The following is a 21,630-nucleotide window of genomic DNA, read 5'->3' on the forward strand; positions in this document are numbered from 1 at the left end:
GTACTGATGACGTCATGGCCATGGTATAGACAAAATTCAATACCATTGGGACAGGATCAAAGTGATCATACTTTTTCCAGGCTTCAAAACAGAAAGGTGATCGGAGTCCCAAGTTTCTGTATTTTACATTACTAAACTAAGGTAGCACACTTCTGGATTATCTGCACAAACAACACAGAATGATGGTTGCTCACTTGGGGAGTTTTCATGAAGCAGATGACCAGTCCTTTGCAAACCGGACAGTTTGTGTACAGTGGGAACACACATGCCCAACGTCTTAACATTTAACGAACCACATCACGGATGGTAAATACAATTTCATACCTCAATGGTAAGTTCATCAGGAAGCGAATTCTCTCGAAATGCTTCAGTGTCAACTTTGTTGTCTGGTGGGTCTCAATGCAGATGACGTACGAAGTGGACCACTCGCTTCTCCAAGTTTTCAAATAATTCCTCATCTATTTGCAGTAGTAAGTATCGGTGAAAAATTAAACCCTGTACCACATTCTAGCTCTTATAGAGTTTTACAGTGACAAGTACATCACTATGGCTCCTGCAACATACTAATAATCAGGGTTGGATAGAAGTGACTTCATTATGACAGATCCACTTCATAATTTAGTGAGGAATTTCCAAATATATTTTCAATATAATCTACAGGGAATATAGACTAAGTAATTTGAAAGGACTCTCCATCAGTCTAGGCACAAATCAGGAACTACAGACAGTGAGTTTTCCTGTATGCTTGATTTTGCTTTCCACCCACAGGGTGGCCAACTCCAGTTGACGGATCTCCCTAAAGCAAGAGCAATAGCTACCCTGGGCTTGATGACCTTGACGGCCACTGCCTGCATTCCTGATGCCCACGAAATGACAGGTATCTACATTCCAGCATGCATGGAGACATAACAGGCTTGGTGTAAATAGGGAGATGCCTGGTGGGTACTGTGTGACCTCTATGCACTGGGCGCACTATGATTGAGTGTAATTTCCTATGTGGCATACCGATTGTCAAGACTAGTAAAAATACAAGCTGTACATCTGAGTTCTCATGGTTGCCTGTTCTGAAATGTAATCTGATGCTTCATAGTTGAATTTACAGGTGTGTCCATGCATATAACACAGATATCCTTCTGAAAACTGTTCCCGATCAGCTGTCTGGCTCTCCATCCTCTGTGTTACAACAAAATGTACCGAGGTCCCCCCCCCCACCCCCCCCTCTGTTAATTTCCCTTCTACATCCAGGGCCGACTTCTTTTATATAGTAGTTCTACTACTGTTCAGTCTTTTGAGTAGAGTGCTCCTGATTTCTCCACTTACTTGGTTATACAGTTAGGTGTAGTCAGAGTGTGTCTTAGCAATTTTCTTCATACAAGAAAAGAATGGACGTAAAAATAGCTTTGGCCTCAGGTGGCACAGTAGAGCTAGAAATTTGAGTTTCAGGCGAGAAGTTATTGCTTATCTTGAGAAGTTATTGCTTATCTTACATTTCAGATATGTGAAATGTATAACAATTGTGGTTCATCTTTCTGTATGTCTACAATGCCGTTCATTCTTACGGCAAGGAATTGTTGTAAAGTAAATGAATCTGAGTCTGTGTTTCAAATGCAGGTAGTAGGATTGAAGAGGATCTGCCTGCTCTTTCTCACTACAGAGTAAACCTCGAACACATTAAAAGTTCGCAAAATAGTGAAGTAAAACTATGAAGAAGAAACTGAAGCCAGATAATCTCATAAAAACTTCACGAAATGTTAGATGCATAGACAAGTGAGGCATGAATGCTGGATATTTTGCAGGGAATTTAGTTCGGCATCACATTTATACGTAATAACTGAGGAAAGAACAATCACGTAACAAACATAAGACCTGTTTAGAAATAATAAATCCTCGAACGAAAAATATAATCCAATACAGGCTGTAGTACAGTATGACCTTTTTGATGTGTGAAAACCTATTAGCAACTCTCATATCCTGTTCCTATGTGCACCAATTTTTGCATTCATCAATAAATGCTTAAAGCAGAGTTTACTTGAAGAAAACAGTGTATGTGTGACTATCATAAAAAGTATGCGGTATGTCTACAGGCTTAAGAGCAGTTGCTTGTGGATCTGATTAAAAATCAATTTTCTTAATAAAGTGTTAAAACAACATTTAGAATTTTTTGATCAAAATGGTAATTAAAGGAATTGGACACAGGGAAGTTTTTTGAAAAATAATTTAAAGAGCTCTTGGCAAATGGGCCACACCCATGTTTCTGCTGCTTTTCACATGTCAAATGTTGTACAGTATATCTTTCTCACTCCAAACAGGCAGCCCTGTCAGAAGATACACTTTGCAATGCTCTTAGGCTTTCCCTTGCATATCTTTGGTTTTTGGATGTGTTGTTTATACAGTTTGAGCAGTTTCTATTTTGTCATTCTTGAAAGTTGTTATGCCACCAAAAAAATGTTTTGGCGCTGAAAATTTAAGTTTTATGGCAATCTGTTTATTTTGCCATGAAGTTGAGACTGTGTAAGCACATATACAGACTAGCTAGATACCAGGTCAACTCCAAGTGCCTCAAGACAGAAGCTCAAATATTTGGAGACCCAAAGTGGCACTTATAAGAGAAGTTATCAATACGACTAAATGTGGTTATGTAACTACTGATATGAGTGCTTTGTGTAGCTTCTAATGGATGTGGTTCTGTGGGCACTCTGTGGAGAAGGTGGTACTAAAATAGAAGAAGAATTTAAAGACATGAAAGGTGTGGCCCGTTAACTTCAAATGGTTTTATTTCTGTGGAGCAACTAAAACTGAGTATTCTCTAGGAATGTGCAAAGGAAGAGTTTATAATTCAAATATTGGACTAGTGTAAAGAATGAGGAGTACCAGGCAGAGTAGAAGAGCAATCTGAATATTTTACACCATCCTGGATTTGCACCAAGGTTTAAGAAGTGTACCCAGTTACTTCAGCTAAACGTGTGTTCTTAAAGCAACTACAGAGGTTGAAGTAAGAAGTAACAAGAACAGGTAGTTACAAGACGAGGAACATGTAATCCAAGATTATGCAACTGGAATGTATATAGATCTAATATATTGAATTGAAATTCCAAGAATTAAATTTTGTGACATGTTTATTTTATTTACAAAAAAAATCTGACCTAGAGGCCTGAAATTTTTGAACGTTTCAGGGTACTATTAGGAGAAAAATAGGCTACAGACTAACATACTATCAACAGAAAGAAAACTATATACCGATTAATAATTAAAAAGTAACCTTAATTACTTTTATCAGATGTAACTATTTCTAGAGTAAAAACTTGTGGCTGAAACAACATGATTGTAATCGACTTTTTCGACAGACATATCAACGTGTACTTAAATTCCAACCATCAAGTAAGATAGATAGTCAGTGCATAAATTGGAAGTACTTACTGGCAAATAAAAATGTAGTTTACTGATCTTCACGAAAATTTTAATAATATCAATATGGGAACTAATATGTTTAACTGTATTTGATATTATGATAATGTTCAGCAAGAACACTTCTATTGGTCTATAATTTTCATCATAATGTAGTGTGTTTATGATTGGTTGTGACTTTTGATATCTGGCTAAATAGAGGCAACGTGACGCTATTGACCAGTAAACATCAATGGTGAGTGGTTTTTCCTTCTGCACTGCCTGCATTTCAGTTGGTAAAATGCCCCCGTTGCCATGATTTAAATACACAGTACCACATGGTGTCACACATCAGATGCATCGATGTTTATCAGCTCTCATTGTAAAAGGGTATTCTTTGGCATTCAAGTATTCTCAGGGTTGCCACAAATTTCCCCAAGTGAAATTCCCTGATATTTTCCTGATTTCCAGGCGAGTTTTAGCATGTTTTCCTGACAAATTTTGATACCTCAAAAAATATGTATGAACTACTGTTTCTCCCCTGTATGGGCAAAATCTGAAGTACTAACACCAACGTCTTTTGAAATGAACGGTTTTCAGATGGAGAAGGCAAGCCAAATGGTATTTGTGTTTCATTAAGACCATTGTTGTTATTTTATTTCAATAAAATGAAACACATTTGGTGACAAAAATACGCATTCTCTTGGACTCTCAAAACAGATTTAAAATACCTTCACTGTTTCCAGAAATAACCTCAGAAAAAGTAGGCCTCTTGAAAAAAGTGTGTAAGGCAGGGAAGAGTTGTGTAAACCCACACTACAGGTGACTGCCAACAAAATGTTGGTTCTACTATGTTTGTTATTGTTGGTTATCACACACTGCGTTATGTCTGTTATTTTGGAGGTATTCTGTGATTTTTCTTTCGAGAATTATACGAGTACCCCAACTGCCACAATTTTCACCCTCTAATTGTCTATAATTTCAAATATATGAAGTGCCAAAACATACTATAATAAATAAAATGCCTATAAAATGCCACACTGTACAATGTACTTGTGGTGAGACAGTCACAATTCTGGAAATCCTTCGCCCACGGCCTCTGGCCTGCCAAGGAGCACCACAGTCCTGGGTCCGTGGATAAATCACAAAAATCCACCGCATTACGCCACACACAGGCAAACCCAGCCTGTGGACAGATTAGCGGGACTAGATCCTATTGGCAGGGCCTGCACTTTAGTGGGAAATGACGGGCTTCAGATCGGCAGGCCTGATTCATTAGATATATCTGCAGAAATGCACCGTGGTCTTGGCCCGTCACAAAAATTGACTCGCGGGCCAGCTATTCATGTGTCACAGATACCATGTTGATGAAATGAGACCACGGTGTTTCACTCCATGCAACAGATAACTTGCACAAATACTCTGAGAGTCAATACTAATGAGGATAGGCAGCAACTCACCGTAAAGATGATTGATGAGTCGCAGACAGACATGTAGAAAAGACAATCACACTCTCAGAACTAAATTTTCAGCCATAGCCTTTGTCAAAAAATGAGAGCACACACACATTCATTCAATCACTCAGATACAACTCATGGACACGACTGCCGTCTTCACCCACTGTGTCTACAATCTCTGGGAATCAGATCCAAACAAACCATTCCTCATGCCTCTCACTGGCAGCTTCTAGGCTAGTGGCAAGAAGTGGTGGCAGCACTGACTGCAAGCTGAGGGGAGTTGTAGGAAGAGAAGTGGCACACATACTCAGCTGCTCCCATCCAGCAATGATGCACGACACTTTAGTAAACGAACCACTGCATCTACTGAGACAAAAACAAGATTTTTGCACAAACAGAAACAATGAAAAATTCTCAGATTTTTCCTGGGTAACCTGGGGCATATACATCCTGAATAAAAGTGGTTGTCCAGGAATACGTTCACAAGCTGTAAAGATAATTTTCTGCAGCAAAATATTCATCAAATTTGACAATAGTAATGGACAACACGTCATAAACTAAGTTGTGATGGATGAAATTCCAATGATGCGGTGGAAGAAACCGGATACAGCGAAATCCTGCTTTTACACTTTTCCAGGATCTTTAAAAAATGCAGAAAAATGGAAAAGTGGGAAATAACATTTTAAACAGCAAATGTTACATATAGGATCTCCTCTCTCATTTTCATACTTTATGTCTGATATACAATGGCAAGAGACTGCTATTTGTTGCTACTTACACTGCTGCTTTCTTTGATAATAATCAACAAGAAACAAATAATAGACTGCATATGATAGAAGATGTTCTGAACGAGAATTTAGTGAAAATTTTTCTCCGTTTGAAAATCTTTTCAGACGCCTTTTTAGTACATTACATTCGGCACAGAAATTAGAGTCATCTTAGATTTTAAAATCTAATCAGCTGCCGTGCTTCATTTCTGACTGTATCACTATACAGCATAAGAATAATACAAATATAAACATGACACGATATGTATATTCTTCCGTGTTTGCTGTTGTCTCACTCTAGTTTCGTAGTTTATTAGGCAGACAGGATTTACATGAGATAGCAGCAAACACGAAAGAATACATAGCATATTGTTTACATTCTTCTACCTTTTCTTTTAATTTATTTACTGACACAGAGGTTTTGGCACCAGTATTTATCTTTGTGCCTGCAAAGCATGCCTGTGTAGCGCTACATATATTCTATGGCAGAAGTTAGTTGTGGCGGCACCTACCAACATTTTTCAGAACTTCCATTCACTCTGCACTCGATTGTAAGCCGCAGGCAGTTTTTTGGATTACAAAAACCGGAAAAAAAGTGCTGCTTAGATTCAAGTAAATACGGTAGTATTTGAAGCCACAAAATCCAATACCGGTAACACAACTGAGTGAAGAAGTTTCTATCAGCAAGGCAGAAATGGTAATGGTCACAACAACACAATTACTCAATATTATACTAAGTGCTGGTCAGAAAGCCAGTGTTTATAATGCTGACATCCCTGTAAGAATATAACATCAGAATATTTTCTGGCTAATCTCATTTTCAAACAGAAATCGTCATATCCAGAACAAGACAACCAACACTGAACATTTCATTGCTCACCATGCAGATGCTATCTGCTGTAACCATGATGGTAGATTGCCTGTCATTATTACCAATGGATCTTGAAGCTGCCTGCTGGCTTTAGCAGCAATTTTACTGTTTATGAACTCCTGTAAAGCAGTAAGAAAAAGGGCATATATAAATATATATTAAATAGCTGCCTTACAAGTAAAAAATCTGTTCAGTTTTAATAAACAGTAACAAATGTTTCATTAAACAAATGGTGTAGTAAATATGGATTTCATGGATATAATACAAACAGCAATTTAACAGCGTACCTGCTGAGTAACAATTGGTTGATATTCAACAGCTGTGTACAAGGTGCCCCAGTATCTGTTCAAAGCATGTAGTACCCTAAGCAGACACAAGACTTCAAGTGAGGCATCCTGCACTGTGACAGAATCAGGAAGACGTGATGTTAAAAATGGCACCAGTGGAGAGTTCAATGATGGAACAATGCCATCTGAAAATGAAACACGAATGTAATATTAGCGAACAACAATAAGAGTAGGTATCACAAAATCCTATCCAATAGCATCAGGTGTTTTCACCATAAGAGTTTGCATAACACTACTACTCAAAATCATTATCATATTAAAAGGTGGTGGTGGTGGTGGTAGTAGTAGTAGTAGTAGTAGTAGTAGTAATAACAATACAGCACAGTTTCACTCACTGTAACAAGACTAATGTACGAACAATGTGGGGAAGGAAGATGATGTCGTGGTGGTGAGTGGAGAAGGAAGAAGGGGGAGGGGTGTGGAGGCGGTAGGGTGGCAGTGGAGGACAGTTTGGAGAAGCGGGGAAAGGGTGAGTTGGAAGGCAGAAGAAATTGTTTTATTCTAGTCACCCAACAAAAGAAATTTCAAATCTTCTCTGTCCTGGTTAGATATGTAATTGCTGTATAAAGTAAAGCAGAGCATTAGACACATGAAACCTCAAGCTCTGTTGTAATCAGAGCAAATCTTTTGGTGGAAGTTACTAAGTGTCAAAGATCATAACTTAAGTTCCAGTTTGCAGGGTAGAATCATTTGAAGAAAGTCAGCCACTGAATGCAATCTCTACAACACTTACTTCTCCACAAAAAGTCATTAAAAGTTTTCAGTAACAGTCACTTTAAGGTTTTAGCAACTGTTACAAGATACAAGGATTGTTCCTAATATTGCGAGTACAAAAAAGCAAGGTAGGAAGATTAGTATCTAACAACCCAATGGTGATTATATTACTAGAAATACAGTAAAAGCTCAAAGAGCAGGGAAGGGAAGGGAAATTGAAAGAAATTGGAAATGTTCTTTTCAAAGGAATGATTCTGGTACTTACAATGATCATTATGGTCATACCAGGGATACAAACCCTAGACCCTTAGGTGGTCAACTAAATATGACAACAGAATCACTGAAACTTTGCGGCAAATTAAAACTGTGTGCTGGACCAGACTTAAACCTGCTATTTTTGTTTTTCACAAGCTTATGCTCTACCAGAGCTGTGGGTAAGCCACGTCTCCACCATATCTTTTCTTCCAAGAGTGCTGGTCTGCTAGGTTTGCAGTGGAACTTCTGCGAATTTTGGAAGGTAGAGATGAGATACTGGTGAATGTAAAGCTATGAGAACGAGTCATGTTCAGTTAGATCATCAGTAGAGCACTTGCCCTCTAAACACAAAGGGCTCCGGTCTGAGACGCAGTCCGGCAAACTGTTTTAATCTGCCAGAAGTTTCAAATCAGTGCACACATTGCTGCACAGTGAAAAATTTTTCTGGGACATAATTAGTACCTGGCAGCAACTTGACAATGAAGACCAATTATACGTATAAGAAAGTTGTCTGCAGAGCATGCATTAGGAACCCCAGTTTTCAAACAAACTGTTTCAAAGGCTCAGAACAATTAGTGTGTAAGCCAAACATCCCATTGTGGGAGCCTCACTCTCCAAGTTGCCCATTTATGAAACCTATAATGTAATTGGATTAATACAAAAATCTAATTGCCAAGAGGTGGCAGGGGAAAACACACATAAAGGTATTGAAATTTGCAAGCTTTTGGAGTTATTGGCTCTTGCTTTTGGCAGAAGGGTTGAAGGTGAAGGAAGAGGAGTGAAGGGAAAGGATGGGTGAGGTTGAGGAAACAGGGAGAGTTCAGAAAAGTCACCCAGAAACCCGGGTCAGAGCAGACTTCCCAGACAGGATGAGAAGGAAAGACTGATGAAGACTGCACTGAAAGAGTGCAGTCCCCAACAATCTGTATTTCCTTCTCATCCTGTCCTTTAAGTCTCCGCTGATCGGGGTTTTGGGCAACTTTTCCAAACTTTCCCCATTTCATCAGCCTCGCTGCTCATTTTCCTTCACCGTTCTTCCTTCCCCTTCAACCCTTCTGCCAGAAGGAAGAGTCACTGGCTTCGAAAACTTGCAAATTTCAATAACTTTGTGTGTGTTTTCTTCTGCCACTGTCTGGTGAGTAGATTTCTTTCCATCCAATTACATTTATGAAACCTGTAGCGTGTATGATGAAATAATGAATGAAAGAGGAAGCTCTTCACAACTGAATTCAGTTCAGTTGGAATTGAAAAGGGAGCGCGTTTGGTGGTTGGAGAAATGTTCTTACTGCCTAGAAGCAGAGAGATTAAATACCCCAAAACCTGGGCCACTGTTCAGACATTTTGTTGGTTGATACTGCCTCTTGGGTCACTGTTCAAACGTTTTGTTGGTTGAGACTTCCTCTTCATTTACAATAATGCCTGTCCACATTGAACTGCTGTTACTGATTGATCCATTTTTTGCAATAGAATATGTCACCTGTATGGAGTATCAAGTAAGATTTCTAAAGCTGAATCTCAAAGAGCAAGCTTAAGTAAATGAACTACTACCCTTCAGGTGCAACCAAAGTTCCTTCCAGATATCTGTATGGCTATTTCTTAGAAGCAAAACTTACGGAATTGAACCTCTTTATTCAATTTACTGACAGCAAGAGGTATTGCTATCTATAATGAGAACCAACTGCTGGTAACCAACCATACCCCCCATGAACAATTATTATTGTTGAAGACATCTGCAGCATTTGCTACCTTTTTCATACATATCTTGTTTTCTTATTGTTTGATATGTAACTACAGCTTCTGCCCTTTCCTGACAGCATGTTTTGGAAACTGCTGAATGCCCAATACCTCAGTTGATAATTTTGTTCCATGTCCTTTCTGACAATATGTTCATGTACTCTACATTCTGACACTGGATGACATTCCAACAATGTAGTATGCTAACCACACCCTGTATTGTTAAGACACTGAGCAATACACAGGAAATACATAGTACAGAAAGGCAGTCACTTGTGTTAGAAACATGTGATTTTATTCAGAGCACAGCAGACCAGCACCTCCTTAACAGTGGCAGCGACTCCCAAAACAACTCGTCTAGGATTTGCTATCACTGTAATGGAATTATTTACAAAAATACCTATCATTTGTGTGCCTCATGAAATGTATGCTTTTACACAAAATATAGCTCCTCTGGACTTACAAGTCTACATTTTATCAATGTTACTTGAAGGGTAAATGGACTACCCACATCATAGTGAGGCTCACAAAATCTGTTTTTATGATACATGAGAACTGAATGTGCACTAAATTCCTTTATTCCCTATCAGACCTAACGGCACAGAGATTTCTTTTCACATGTCTCAATTTCTCTTTTGAGTTTCTCCAAACCCTACCATGATACATACTACTAATGCCAACAATAACTATAAAAATTATTTAAATACCATTCCAAAGGCTGTCTCCCTTGCGACTGCGAGAATTGGCTTTTGTGCTGGTACCCTTGCCTTTACGACCAGAACTGGTCAAACTGGGTTTCACAGTTACTGCTGCATCCTCTTCTGGAACAGGCCTGTGAACAGAATGGTTGTAAACCACCACAATGTAGATAAAAAAAATTGAGATAACTTGAGTACATAAAATACGTCATTCTGTAATAGTCAGCTGAAATGATGTGGCAAAGGTAGGGTTGGTGAAAGTAGTTGCGACCACACTAACTAAGCAATAAATCATTTAATTATTTCCCATAAACAATATTTGTATGGTGAAGGTGTAAACTTTAATTTTTAACCACTCTTTCTTTCATGGTCCCTCATCATGTGCCACTAGGCTGTACTGTGCCTTTATCCCCTAACCTCATCACCCCCCCCCCCCTCCACTTCCCCATTTCTTCTAAGATGCATCAACTGTAATCACTACAGTACTAGAGTTTAAATGCGTGCAACAGCCCCTGTCACTGAAACGTTAATTTTATGTTAGTCATGATAAATGCTACTGGAGCAAACTGTATCATGTTATTAGTTACATCTCATTTTTATTATTAAACCATTTGCTGCTGCCATCCATATTTTTTTTATGAATTTATATTGTGAGTGTCTCATGCTGCAAAGTAATTCCCATTGTCAAGTGTTGTTTTATTTTTATTACATGTGATCATTATAATATTACTCTGTCTGCCAGAATTTTGCATGTACTGTTACATAGAAACATACACACATCAATCATCATTCTTGCAGTTCACCTGAGCATGTCATGAACAGAAATTAAACAAACCAAACACAGAGATAATGTACATGAAATATTATACCGTAAGGAAACAGCATGTAATTACACCAATTTTAAGTTTCTGGTTATCTGAAAAAAATCCTGGGAGTCATGGTGACAGTTCTCAACTGCCCCATTTCAGGTATTACTTGAGCAACTTCTCATCTGTCAAAATCAGAGTTTGGCAACTATTGTTTCATTGAGACTAAGGCAGCCATGGGGTGTGTGTGTGTGTGTGTGTGTGTGTGTGTGTGTGTGTGTGTTCTTTCCTTTTAAACTTACAAATCAACTGTGTATGCGCAATTTAGCAAGTCCGAGTTTATATAGAACACAATACTCAAAATTGCTCAAGTTTCTGGAACAACACAGCAGCTCACAAACAGAGGCAGCCATCACATTCAAAACAATACATGAAATAAGAGATAAAGTAGACATATTACATTGGTAATGGTTTCCTGGAATGTTTCATATGGGAGACAAATTAAACAAATTTGGAGGATTATTTACATCAGAAAATGAGTGGTAGCTCTAAATCTAATGAACTACTTTCACTTGTGTGTGTTTCTGTGTACCATCCTACTGTTTCTAGTGAGCAGATCCCTTTTTTATTATTTTATTTATTTATTTTTGAAGAATCTAAGTAAGTTCAGTAACTGTCAAATATCAGGAGGCACCTATTTGACCCACTGAAGCATTTAACACACACTGTGTGTGTGTGTGTGTGTGTGTGTGTGTGTGTGTGTGTGTGTGTGTGTGTGTCTTGCTATGACATGCTTTTCACACTATGACTTTGATCTACTCATTCAGACTATTGTAAACATGAACTACGATTCTTATTTTGACATTCTTAATGACCAATTTTTGGTTGCTGCTGCTTCTACATTTTCGTGATATGCAGTAGCTCCACATTACAAGATGACGAGAGTCATGATCACAGGCCTGCACATACTTCATACCTCAACTGGCTTGCTAAATTAACTGCTTGTATTCCTACAGAAAATACCGAGTGATCAAAAAGTCAGTACAAATTTGAAAACTCATTAAACCACGGAATAATGTAGATAGAGAGGTAAAAATTGACACACATGCTTGGAATGACATGGGGTTTTATTAGGGGGAAAAAAAAAGGTTCACAAAATGTCCGACAGATGGCGCTGGACAGCAAAATGTCAGTGACTGCGCATGACAATCGTGTATAAAAGGAGCTGTAATGAGAGAGAGAGAGAGAGAGAGAGAGAGAGAGAATCAGATGCACCAGCAGTCGCAGCATGTTGACATTACCTGAAAAGGCACTATTAGTGAAGCTGTATTATCAGAATGGGGAATGTGCTATTTCAGCGTTACGATCCTATCGCCTTAGGAAGGGGAATCGAATGGGTAAAGGTCCGTGGACAAATGCAGCTGTGGCGAGAATGATTTCGAAGTTCGGAGTCACGGGTTGTTTAGACGATAGACCCCGTAGTGGCCAACCGAGCACAAGGCGTAATGCTGCCGAGACAGTTCAGGACGAAATGGAGACTGTAGCGGGTTCGTCTATGCACGGGGAAGTCAGTGCTCGTGCAGTTGCACGTTGCACCGGCATTCCACACACTACTGTTTGTGTTGGATTTTGTACGGATAGCATCGGAGGGTACGCTTAAGTGCCATCGGCATCACGAACTGTTACCTGGCGATTTAGTGAAACGGAGGGCATTTGGGGTGTGGGCATTTCAGAAGCTGGTGGAAGATGACAATTGTTTGAGTAACATGTTGTGGACCAACGATGCTCATTTCACGCTCCGAGGGTCTGTCAACGCTCACAGCTGCAGAATTTGGGCTACCGAAAATCTTAGAACTGTCGTGCAAACTCCATTGCATGACGAGAAAGTCACAGTATGGGTTGTGGATTTACCACATCTACCATTATGGGCCTTTTTTCTTCGAGGAAATGCATGATTCTGGTTTTGTAACTGCTACCATGATGGGTGAGAGGTACGCCGATATGTTACAGAATCGCATCATCCCCAGCCTGGCTGATAAACACTTGCTGGAACGTACGATGTTTATGCAGGATGGCGCTCCACCCCATATTGCTAGACGCGTGAAAAATCTCTTGCACACGTCATTTGGTGATGATCATGTGCTCAGCTGCCACTTTCGTCACACTTGGCCTCCCAGGTCCACAGACCTCAGTCTGTGCGATTATTGGCTCTGGGGTTACCTGAAGTCTCAAGTGTACCGTGATCGACCGACATCTCTGGGGATGCTGAAAGACATCTGACGCCAATGCCTCACCATAACTCTGGACATGCTTTACAGTGCTGTTCACATTATTCCTCGACTACAGCTATTGTTGAGGGATGATGGTGGAAATATTGAGCATTTCCTGTAAAGAACATTATCTTTGCTTTATCTTACTTTGTTATGCTAATTATTGCTATTCAGTCAGATGAAGCGCCATCTGTTGCACATTTTTTGAACTTTTGTAATTTTTTTTGTTCTAATAAAACCCCATGTCATTCCAAGCAAGTGTGTCAATTTGTACCTCTCTATCTACTTTATTCCGTGATTTATTCAGTTTTCAAATTTATACTGACTTTTTTTATCACCTGGTATCGGCAACTATTTGGTACAAGGGGTGAATCAACATCTTTCTTGCCAGAAGGAGGTGATTATCAAGACTCGAGGTGATGGTACGTGGTACTAGCATATCGTCTGCTGGGGTGAAAGTCTTTTCTGGTGTGCTTACAGTCACCAATTTCCTATGATAATACTACTGTCCTTCGATATTACCAATGTTCCTGTTTTCTAAAAAAAGGTAACAGGAAACACAAATATAATCCTAAGACCAAAAACAACATCTAGAAATACTTACAGGGTTAAAGCCAGTACAAAAAATGTGTCAAATACACAGATAAACACTTATTCATCAACCTGCCAGAGCTACAGCATCCAACATGACAGCTGTTATGCACTAGTGCTGAAAAGTAAAGTGTATCTCTACATCTACATCTGCATGATTACTCCGCTATTCACAATGAAGTGCCTGGCAGAGGGTACAATGAACCCCCTTCAAGCTGCCTCTCCACCATTCCACTCTCGAACGGTGTGCGGGAAAAACAAGCACTTAAATTTTTCTGTGTGAGCCCTAAGTAGGTGTGTGCCAATAGAATGTTTTCGAAACTGGAGGAGAAAACTGGTGATTGAAATTTCATGAGAAGATCCTCTCACAACGAAAAACGCCTTTGTTTTAATGATTGCCACTCCAAATTCATGTATCATGTCTGTGGTACTAATCAGCAGCCCTTCTTTGTACTTTCTCAATGTCATCCGTCAGTCCCACCTGACGCGGTTCCCACACCACACAGCAATACTCTAGAATAGGGCAGACAAGTGTGGTGTAAGCAGTCTCTTTAGTAGACCTGCTTCACCTTCTAAGTGTTCTGCCAATGAATCGCAGTCTTTGGTTGGCTCTACCCACAACATTATCTATGTGATCGTTCTAATTTAGGGTATTTGTAATTGTAATCCCTAAGTATTTAGTTGAATTTACAGCCTTCAGATTTGTGTGACTTATCGCGTAATCGAAATTTAACGGATTTCTTTTAGTACTCATTTGAATAATTTCACACTTTTCTTTATTCAGGGTCAATTGACACTTTTCGCACCATACAGATATCTTGTCTAAATCATTTTGCAGTTTGTTTTGGTCATCTGATGACTTTACAAGACGGTAAATGACAGCATCATCTGCAAACAATCAAGACGACTACTCAGATTGTCTCCTATGTCATTAATATAGATCAGGAACAATAGAGGGCCTGTAACACTTCCTTGGGGAATGCCGGAAATTATTTCTGTTTCACTCTATGATTTTCTGTCTATTACTACGAACTGTGACCTTTCTGACAGGAAATCACAAATCCAGTTGCACAACAGAGCCAATATTCCATAGGCACGCAGTTTGGTTAGAAGACTGCTTGTAAGCAACAGTGTCTAAAGCCTTCCGGAAATCTAAAAATATGGAATCAATTTGACATCCCCTGTCGATAGCATTCATTACTTCACGAGTATAAAGAGCTAGTTGCGTTTTGCAGGAACGATATTATTTGAGTCTGTGCCGATTACATGTCAATAAATTGTTTTCTTCGAGGTACTTCATAATGTTCGAATACAGTATATGTTCCAAAACCCTACTGCAAACTGACAGTGATATGGGCCTGTAACTCAATGGATTACTCCTACTTCCCTTTTAGGGTATTTGTGTGACTTGAGCAAGTTTCTAGTCTTTAGGTATGGATCTTTCTGTGAGTGAGCAGTTGTATATAATTGCTAAATATGGAGCTATTGTATCAGTGTACTCTGAGAGGACCTGACTGGTATACAATCTGGACCAGAAGCCTTGATTTTATCAAGTGATTTAAGCTGCTTTACGACACCTAGGATATCTATTTCTATGTTTCTCATCTTGGCAGTTTTTCTTGATTGGAGTTCAGGAATATTTACTTCATCTTCTTTGGTGAAGGAGATTCGAAAAATCAGGTTTAATAACTCTGCTTTAGTGGGACTGTCATCAGTGACTTCACCATTGTTATCGCAAAGTGAAGGTATTGATTGCGTCTTGCCACTGGTGTGCTTTATATATGACCAGAATCTCTTTGGGTTTTCTGCCAGATTTCGAGACAGAGTTTCGTTGTGGAAATTACTGAAAGCATCTCATTGAAGTATGCACTATATTTCAAACATCTGCAAAACTTTGCCAGTCTTGGCGATTTTGCGTTCTTTTAAATTTGGGATGCTTTTTTCGCTGCTTCTGCAACAGCAATCTGACCCACTTTGTGAATCATGACGACACTGCGAACACCTCGTGGTTTATGCAAGATGGTGCCCAGCCACATCGCACGGCCGACGTCTTTAATTTCCTGAATGAATATTTCGATGATCGTGTGATTGCTTTGGGCTATCCGAAACATACAGGAGGCGGCGTGGATTGGCCTCCCTATTCGCCAGACATGAACCCCTGCGACTTCTTTCTGTGGGGACACTTGAAAGACCAGGTGTACCGCCAGAATCCAGAAACAATTGAACAGCTGAAGCAGTACATCTCATCTGCATGTGAAGCAATTCCGCCAGACACGTTGTCAAAGGTTTCGGGTAATTTCATTCAGAGACTACGCCATATTATTGCTACGCATGGTGGATATGTGGAAAATATCGTACTATAGAGTTTCCCAGACCGCAGCGCCATCTGTTGTTGAAAATTGTAACTACTGTAATTTCGAAAGTTTGTCTGCCTGAAAATGTACTGTTGTCCCAAGCATATTGCAACAAACGGTGTATTTCTAATCGCTGCTCGTTTAGTTTTTATTGCCGTTTCAAATATACCAGTCATTTTTGAAACACCCTGTAAGTATAACTATAACGTTAGTACGAATTACAACAAAGGAAAAATAGTAATGTCATCACTTACTTGTAATAAATAGTGTGTGTCTGAACCCACACACCCGAGTTGCCAAGTGGAGCTTCATTGTCTGTGTCAGTCTCTGACTGATCATTTCCAACTGAACTAAATTGCCTAACAGCTTGATACACAGTCATGTTATATGGTAAAACCTGATCTCCAATCATGAATTGCAAACGATGCCTCGCACTACCTTGGCTAATGACAACAGCAGCCTGAAATTTGACAGGAAGTAACATTTTATTACCAGAGTGAACACAATCTAGGAAAAAAATGCAATTATATTTGTAAAGATTATCTTTACAAATAGAGATGGGAAACAGGATTCATTAACACATTTACAGTCAAGGTGAGAAGATATGGAAGCCATTACTAGATAAGACATTTAGTTTCAACGTGAACTGTGAAAACACATACAGGAGTCTAATGTACGGAAAACAATTTTAAAAGAATGAAGAATATATTCATGTTTTAGTTTGTTTACACCTCTTTATAAATTTTACTTTTATGTGAATCTAAAGTACTTGTGAAATAACAGTCACTCAACAAAAACTCAAGTTCTCTCTTGCCTATGTCCAACAAACTAGAAGAGTGAAGAGGTAGGAGAAACTGCACAATCCTTTTTTTCCACCTGATAAATGGAGCCCCATATCTTACCACTTTTCCACCACTCTCCCTTACACTGAATGCCCATTAAAACTGTTTAGTTACTATTTCCTGGTCTGCCACTCCCCACATCACACTGCTTTACTAGGCATGGACTTATTGGGACGTAGTATGACAGTCTTTCCTCCGACCTTTGAACTGACTGACTCCATTATTTACATGAGGGCCTATTGCTTTATATAGACTATGAACAATGGTGCAACTTTGGAAATTTTCTTCATACAAATCATTGCCGTATGGGAAAGACGTGATAAGTGACAAAAAATCATGGACATGACCGAGGATTGAACCCCCACAATTGGATTAACATTTTGCAACTATTTGACAAATAACAAAATTTCAGTTATGCAATACCCACCTGTGCTGAGTAATTTTATTATAGTTTAGTTAATTATTGTTGCTATGTTTCTGGAGAAAATAGCCAAGGTAAAAAACTGCAGAAAGAACTGTTACAGCTTAGAAGTTTAGCATAGCTCATACCAATTTCACAAAACCTGCACAGCTCATATTGTAATGGGACTAAACAAACTATAAGACATTTGTCCATGTGCAATAAAGCTATCTGGCATAATTATATATGGTTACTCACTTCAAACTTTCTATTAAGTTTTGAGTATGCACGGCTACACTTTTGTCTCCTTCCTCTCCCCCAAATTGTTTTCCTCACCTCCACTTTGAAACTTAGCTCAAAACTACACCTGCCCTTTACCTGTACCTTTATTGCCCCCACCCCCCTCTCCCTTTATGTTTAGAAAACGTAAAACCATACAAACATCTTACATACCAATGTATCGTCAATATCCTCTTCACTGTTGTCATCATCTGACTCTCCAGAATCTTTATCTTTCAGTCTACCATAGCCTCTAACAACCAAGTATCTTTCTATAGCTTGAACTAGAGCAAGTGGATCTATCTTGACTGTTCCTCCTTTCCATTGTTTCAGATTGCTGCAGTCTGGATGTCGTTGTAAATTGCACTGAAAAATAATATAATATTAAAATATAACCTTCATAAAAATATAATGTAAATGGATAGATAAAAAAAATCTACTCACCATGTGACCGCAACACACACACACACACACACACACACACACACACACACACACACACACACACACACGTGTGGATGCGTATGAACTCGTGCCGAGGTTGACTATTAAAATTCCTGGAGTCTCTAAACACCACCTAATTTCACCTGGTCCTATTCTGAATCCCATGCCATTTTCATTAATGTTGATCTCATCCTCACCCAAGGCAAGCTACAGACTTCTGTTCACATTAAACATACTAACAAACAACAGCACTTACATTTTGACAGTTGCCATTCTTTCCATGTCAAATGTTCCCTCCCTTACACCCTTGGCATTCAAGGCAAACTTATTTGTTCGGATGCAGACTCTTTACAGGAATACATCATCATTCTCACCTCAGTCTTCACTGGACATAAGTACCACACCACTCTAGTTCAAAAGCAGATTTCCTGGACCATCACATCCAATCCTGGTGCTGCTGGTCCACCCAAAAAACAACTTAGGAGCACAACACTTGTCACTCAGTATTATCCTAGCCGTGAATGTATTAATCAGCTATTTCAACAAGGCCATGACTTCCTAAAATCATGTCCTAACATGAGATCCATTCAGTCTGAGAATTTGCGCACCTAGAATAGCTTTTCATTGCCCTCCCAATCTTCCCAATATCCTTGTCAGACCCTATGCTCCTTCTGCACCGATCTCCCTACCCTATGGTTCCTACCCCTGTAACCAAACCCGCTGCAAGACTTGCCCTATGCACTCTCCTACTACCACCTATACCAGCACTGTAACTGGCAAAACATATATTATCAAAAGGAGAGCCACTTGTGAAACAACACGTCATACACCAGCTGTTGTGTAAACAATGTTAGGCCTTTTACATCAGCATGATTGCCACCCAGTTGTCGGTCAGGATTGGTTGGTTTGGGGAAGGAGACCAGACAGCGTGGTCATCGGTCTCATCGGATTAGGGAAGGATAGAGAAGGAAGTCGGCTGTGCCCTTTCAGAGGAACCATCCCGGCATTTGCCTGGAGTGATTTAGGGAAATCACGGAAAACCTAAATCAGGATGGCCGGACACGGGATTGAACCGTCATCCTTCCGAATGCGAGTCCTGTGTCGGTCAGGATGAATGGGCACAGGCACAGTGTGTATACTGGCAGCACTCAATATCCTGCTGCAGAGCATGCTCGACAACATAACTGTTTGTTTGTGTTTGTTTTGTTTAGAGTGCAAAAAAGAACTAGGTCCACACATGTCCATGTCAGAACCATAGAACACGAAGACAAAGAAGAAGTTAAAAACAACTACACGTTAAACCCAACTGACGGAAGAAAAGACAGCTAAGAACAGGAGAAAGGTCCATAAAATAGTCCATAGAGAAACGGAGATCCTGAACTAAAGATTAAATGTCCTTCGCCATATTGCTACAATGGATAAAAAGTAAAACGTGGTCAACGGCCCACATGTTGTTCGCTAAAACGGCTGATAACTCAGACAGGAAACACAAATGAGAATGTAAGTTGTTAAAAAGGGGGCATTCCGTCAGAAATGGCAACCCGTTAGAGGCTGAGGGCAATGAGCACAAGTGGGGGAGCACCGCTTAACAAATGGCGATAGCTAAAAAGACAGTGCTCAATGCACTACCTATCTGATCTTGAGGCAAGAGGGTCAAGAGGAGATCATCCAAGCTAAAGGGGCAGGTATAATTCCCCAAAGCTTGTTCCCATGAAGTGAGGACCAGTGTTGATGCCAAAGTGACACCACCTGCTAACAGATGGCAACACAGAGATCATTGAGGGAATGGAAGAACTAGCTGGCCGAGGTACGAGGACTGTAGCCTTGGCAGTAGCATCTGTGGCCTTGTTTGCCATCAGACAAACGTGACCCGGGACCCACATAAACATCACAGTGGCTGCATTATGAGTGAGCGAGTGTCAACTTTCCTGGACCCGTTCACTAAGGGATGGACAGTGTACAGAATATTGAGGCTCTGAAGGGGATTGAGAGAGATAGAGCAGATGATGCAACTGAAAGCCTGTGTTACCAGACATACTACATGGCCTGATACAGGGTGAAGAGCTCAACGGTAAATACTGGGCAGTGTTCTGGAAGACAATTCTGAAAATTGTCGGGGCCAATGACAAAGGCACACCCGACACCACAGTCAGTCCGAGAGCTGTCAGCATACACAAAGGTACTATAAAGCCAAGGTGGTGAAGGGTTCACACCCATTGAGAAAGTGGCAGGCAGCAAGAAGTTAAGCTGTTGGAGCATAAGCCGAAAGCAAACTCCAGGAGGTAACAGAAGAGGGATGCATCCCATACTGGAGATCAAAGGTGTCATCAAAGAAGGATGCATAGTGTGGGTGGCAAGGCATGGCAAACAAACAAGTGGCACACACAGATACACAGTATGACAGTGGTAGTTCGGCAGCTTCAGCATACAGACACTCAACTGAGCTAGTGTAAAAGGTGCCAGTGGTCAAATGGATGCCACAATAGTGGATAGTATTGAGACAGCATAAAAGGGATGAGGCATAAACGAAACACCCATAGTCTTGTTTCAAATGGACAAGGGACTAATACAAACGGACAAGGGTGGTCTGATCCACTCCCCAGGAAGTACCGTTCAGGACATGAAGGGCAATGAGGGACAACGTACAGCAGAGAGCCATATAAGATACGTGGGAGGACCAAGAAAGTTTTCTATTGAGAATGAGCCCCAGGAATTTCGTAGTTACAACAAAAAGAAGAGCAACGGACCCAAGATGTAAAGACGGTGGAAGAAACCAATTGCACTGCCAGAAATTCATAGAAACGGTATTGCCAGTGGAAAAACAAAAGCCGTTGTCATTGCTCTATGAGAAAAGATAATCAAGACATCGCTGGAGACGCCACTCAAGGATACAAGTTACTGGAGAACTGCAACAGATCACAAAACCGTCAATGAAAAGGGAACTGGAGATTCCCGGCGGGAGACAGACCATTATATGGTTAATGGTGATAGCAAACAGAATGATGCTCAGGATGGAGCCCTGAGGCAAATCATTTTCCTGGTTAAAGGTGTCCAACAAGGCAGAACCAATAAGAACCTTGAAAACTCAATCTTTTAAAAATTCCTGAAGGAAATGGGGCATGTGGCCACAGAAACCCCCGTGTAGACAGCATGGAGGATACCAGTCCTCCAGCAGGTGTTGTAGGCTTTCTCCAAATCGAGAAACACAGCTACAGTCTGTTATTTCCACAGAAAACCATACATGACATGGGTTGGCAAAGTGATGAGGTCAGTAAATTGCGAGACTCGAGCCACCATACCAGCCGGGCATGAATCATACATTCTATCACTTTGCAAACACCGCTGGTAAGAGAAATGGGGCAATACCTAAAAGGAAGGTATTTGTCCTTGCTGGGCTTAGGGTATGAAGTGGCTTCA

At 40.1% G+C, this 21,630-nt stretch overlaps 1 protein-coding gene across 1 annotated transcript in view; it reads right to left on the reverse strand.

Moving 5' to 3' along the window:
* The window catches only part of LOC126161819 (E3 ubiquitin-protein ligase TRIP12), a 247,236-nt gene that overhangs the window by 26,427 nt on the left and 199,179 nt on the right, over positions 1-21,630 (reverse strand). The window contains exons 24-28 of the mRNA XM_049917919.1: positions 17,944-18,135; positions 16,503-16,708; positions 10,237-10,361; positions 6,767-6,951; positions 6,489-6,598 (exon numbers count right to left, since the gene is read on the reverse strand). Coding sequence (XP_049773876.1) covers positions 6,489-6,598; positions 6,767-6,951; positions 10,237-10,361; positions 16,503-16,708; positions 17,944-18,135 — 818 coding nt within the window. The remainder of the gene's footprint in view (positions 1-6,488; positions 6,599-6,766; positions 6,952-10,236; positions 10,362-16,502; positions 16,709-17,943; positions 18,136-21,630) is intronic.

Source organism: Schistocerca cancellata, chromosome 2, assembly GCF_023864275.1.
Source record: "Schistocerca cancellata isolate TAMUIC-IGC-003103 chromosome 2, iqSchCanc2.1, whole genome shotgun sequence".
Classification (NCBI taxonomy): domain Eukaryota; kingdom Metazoa; phylum Arthropoda; class Insecta; order Orthoptera; family Acrididae; genus Schistocerca; species Schistocerca cancellata.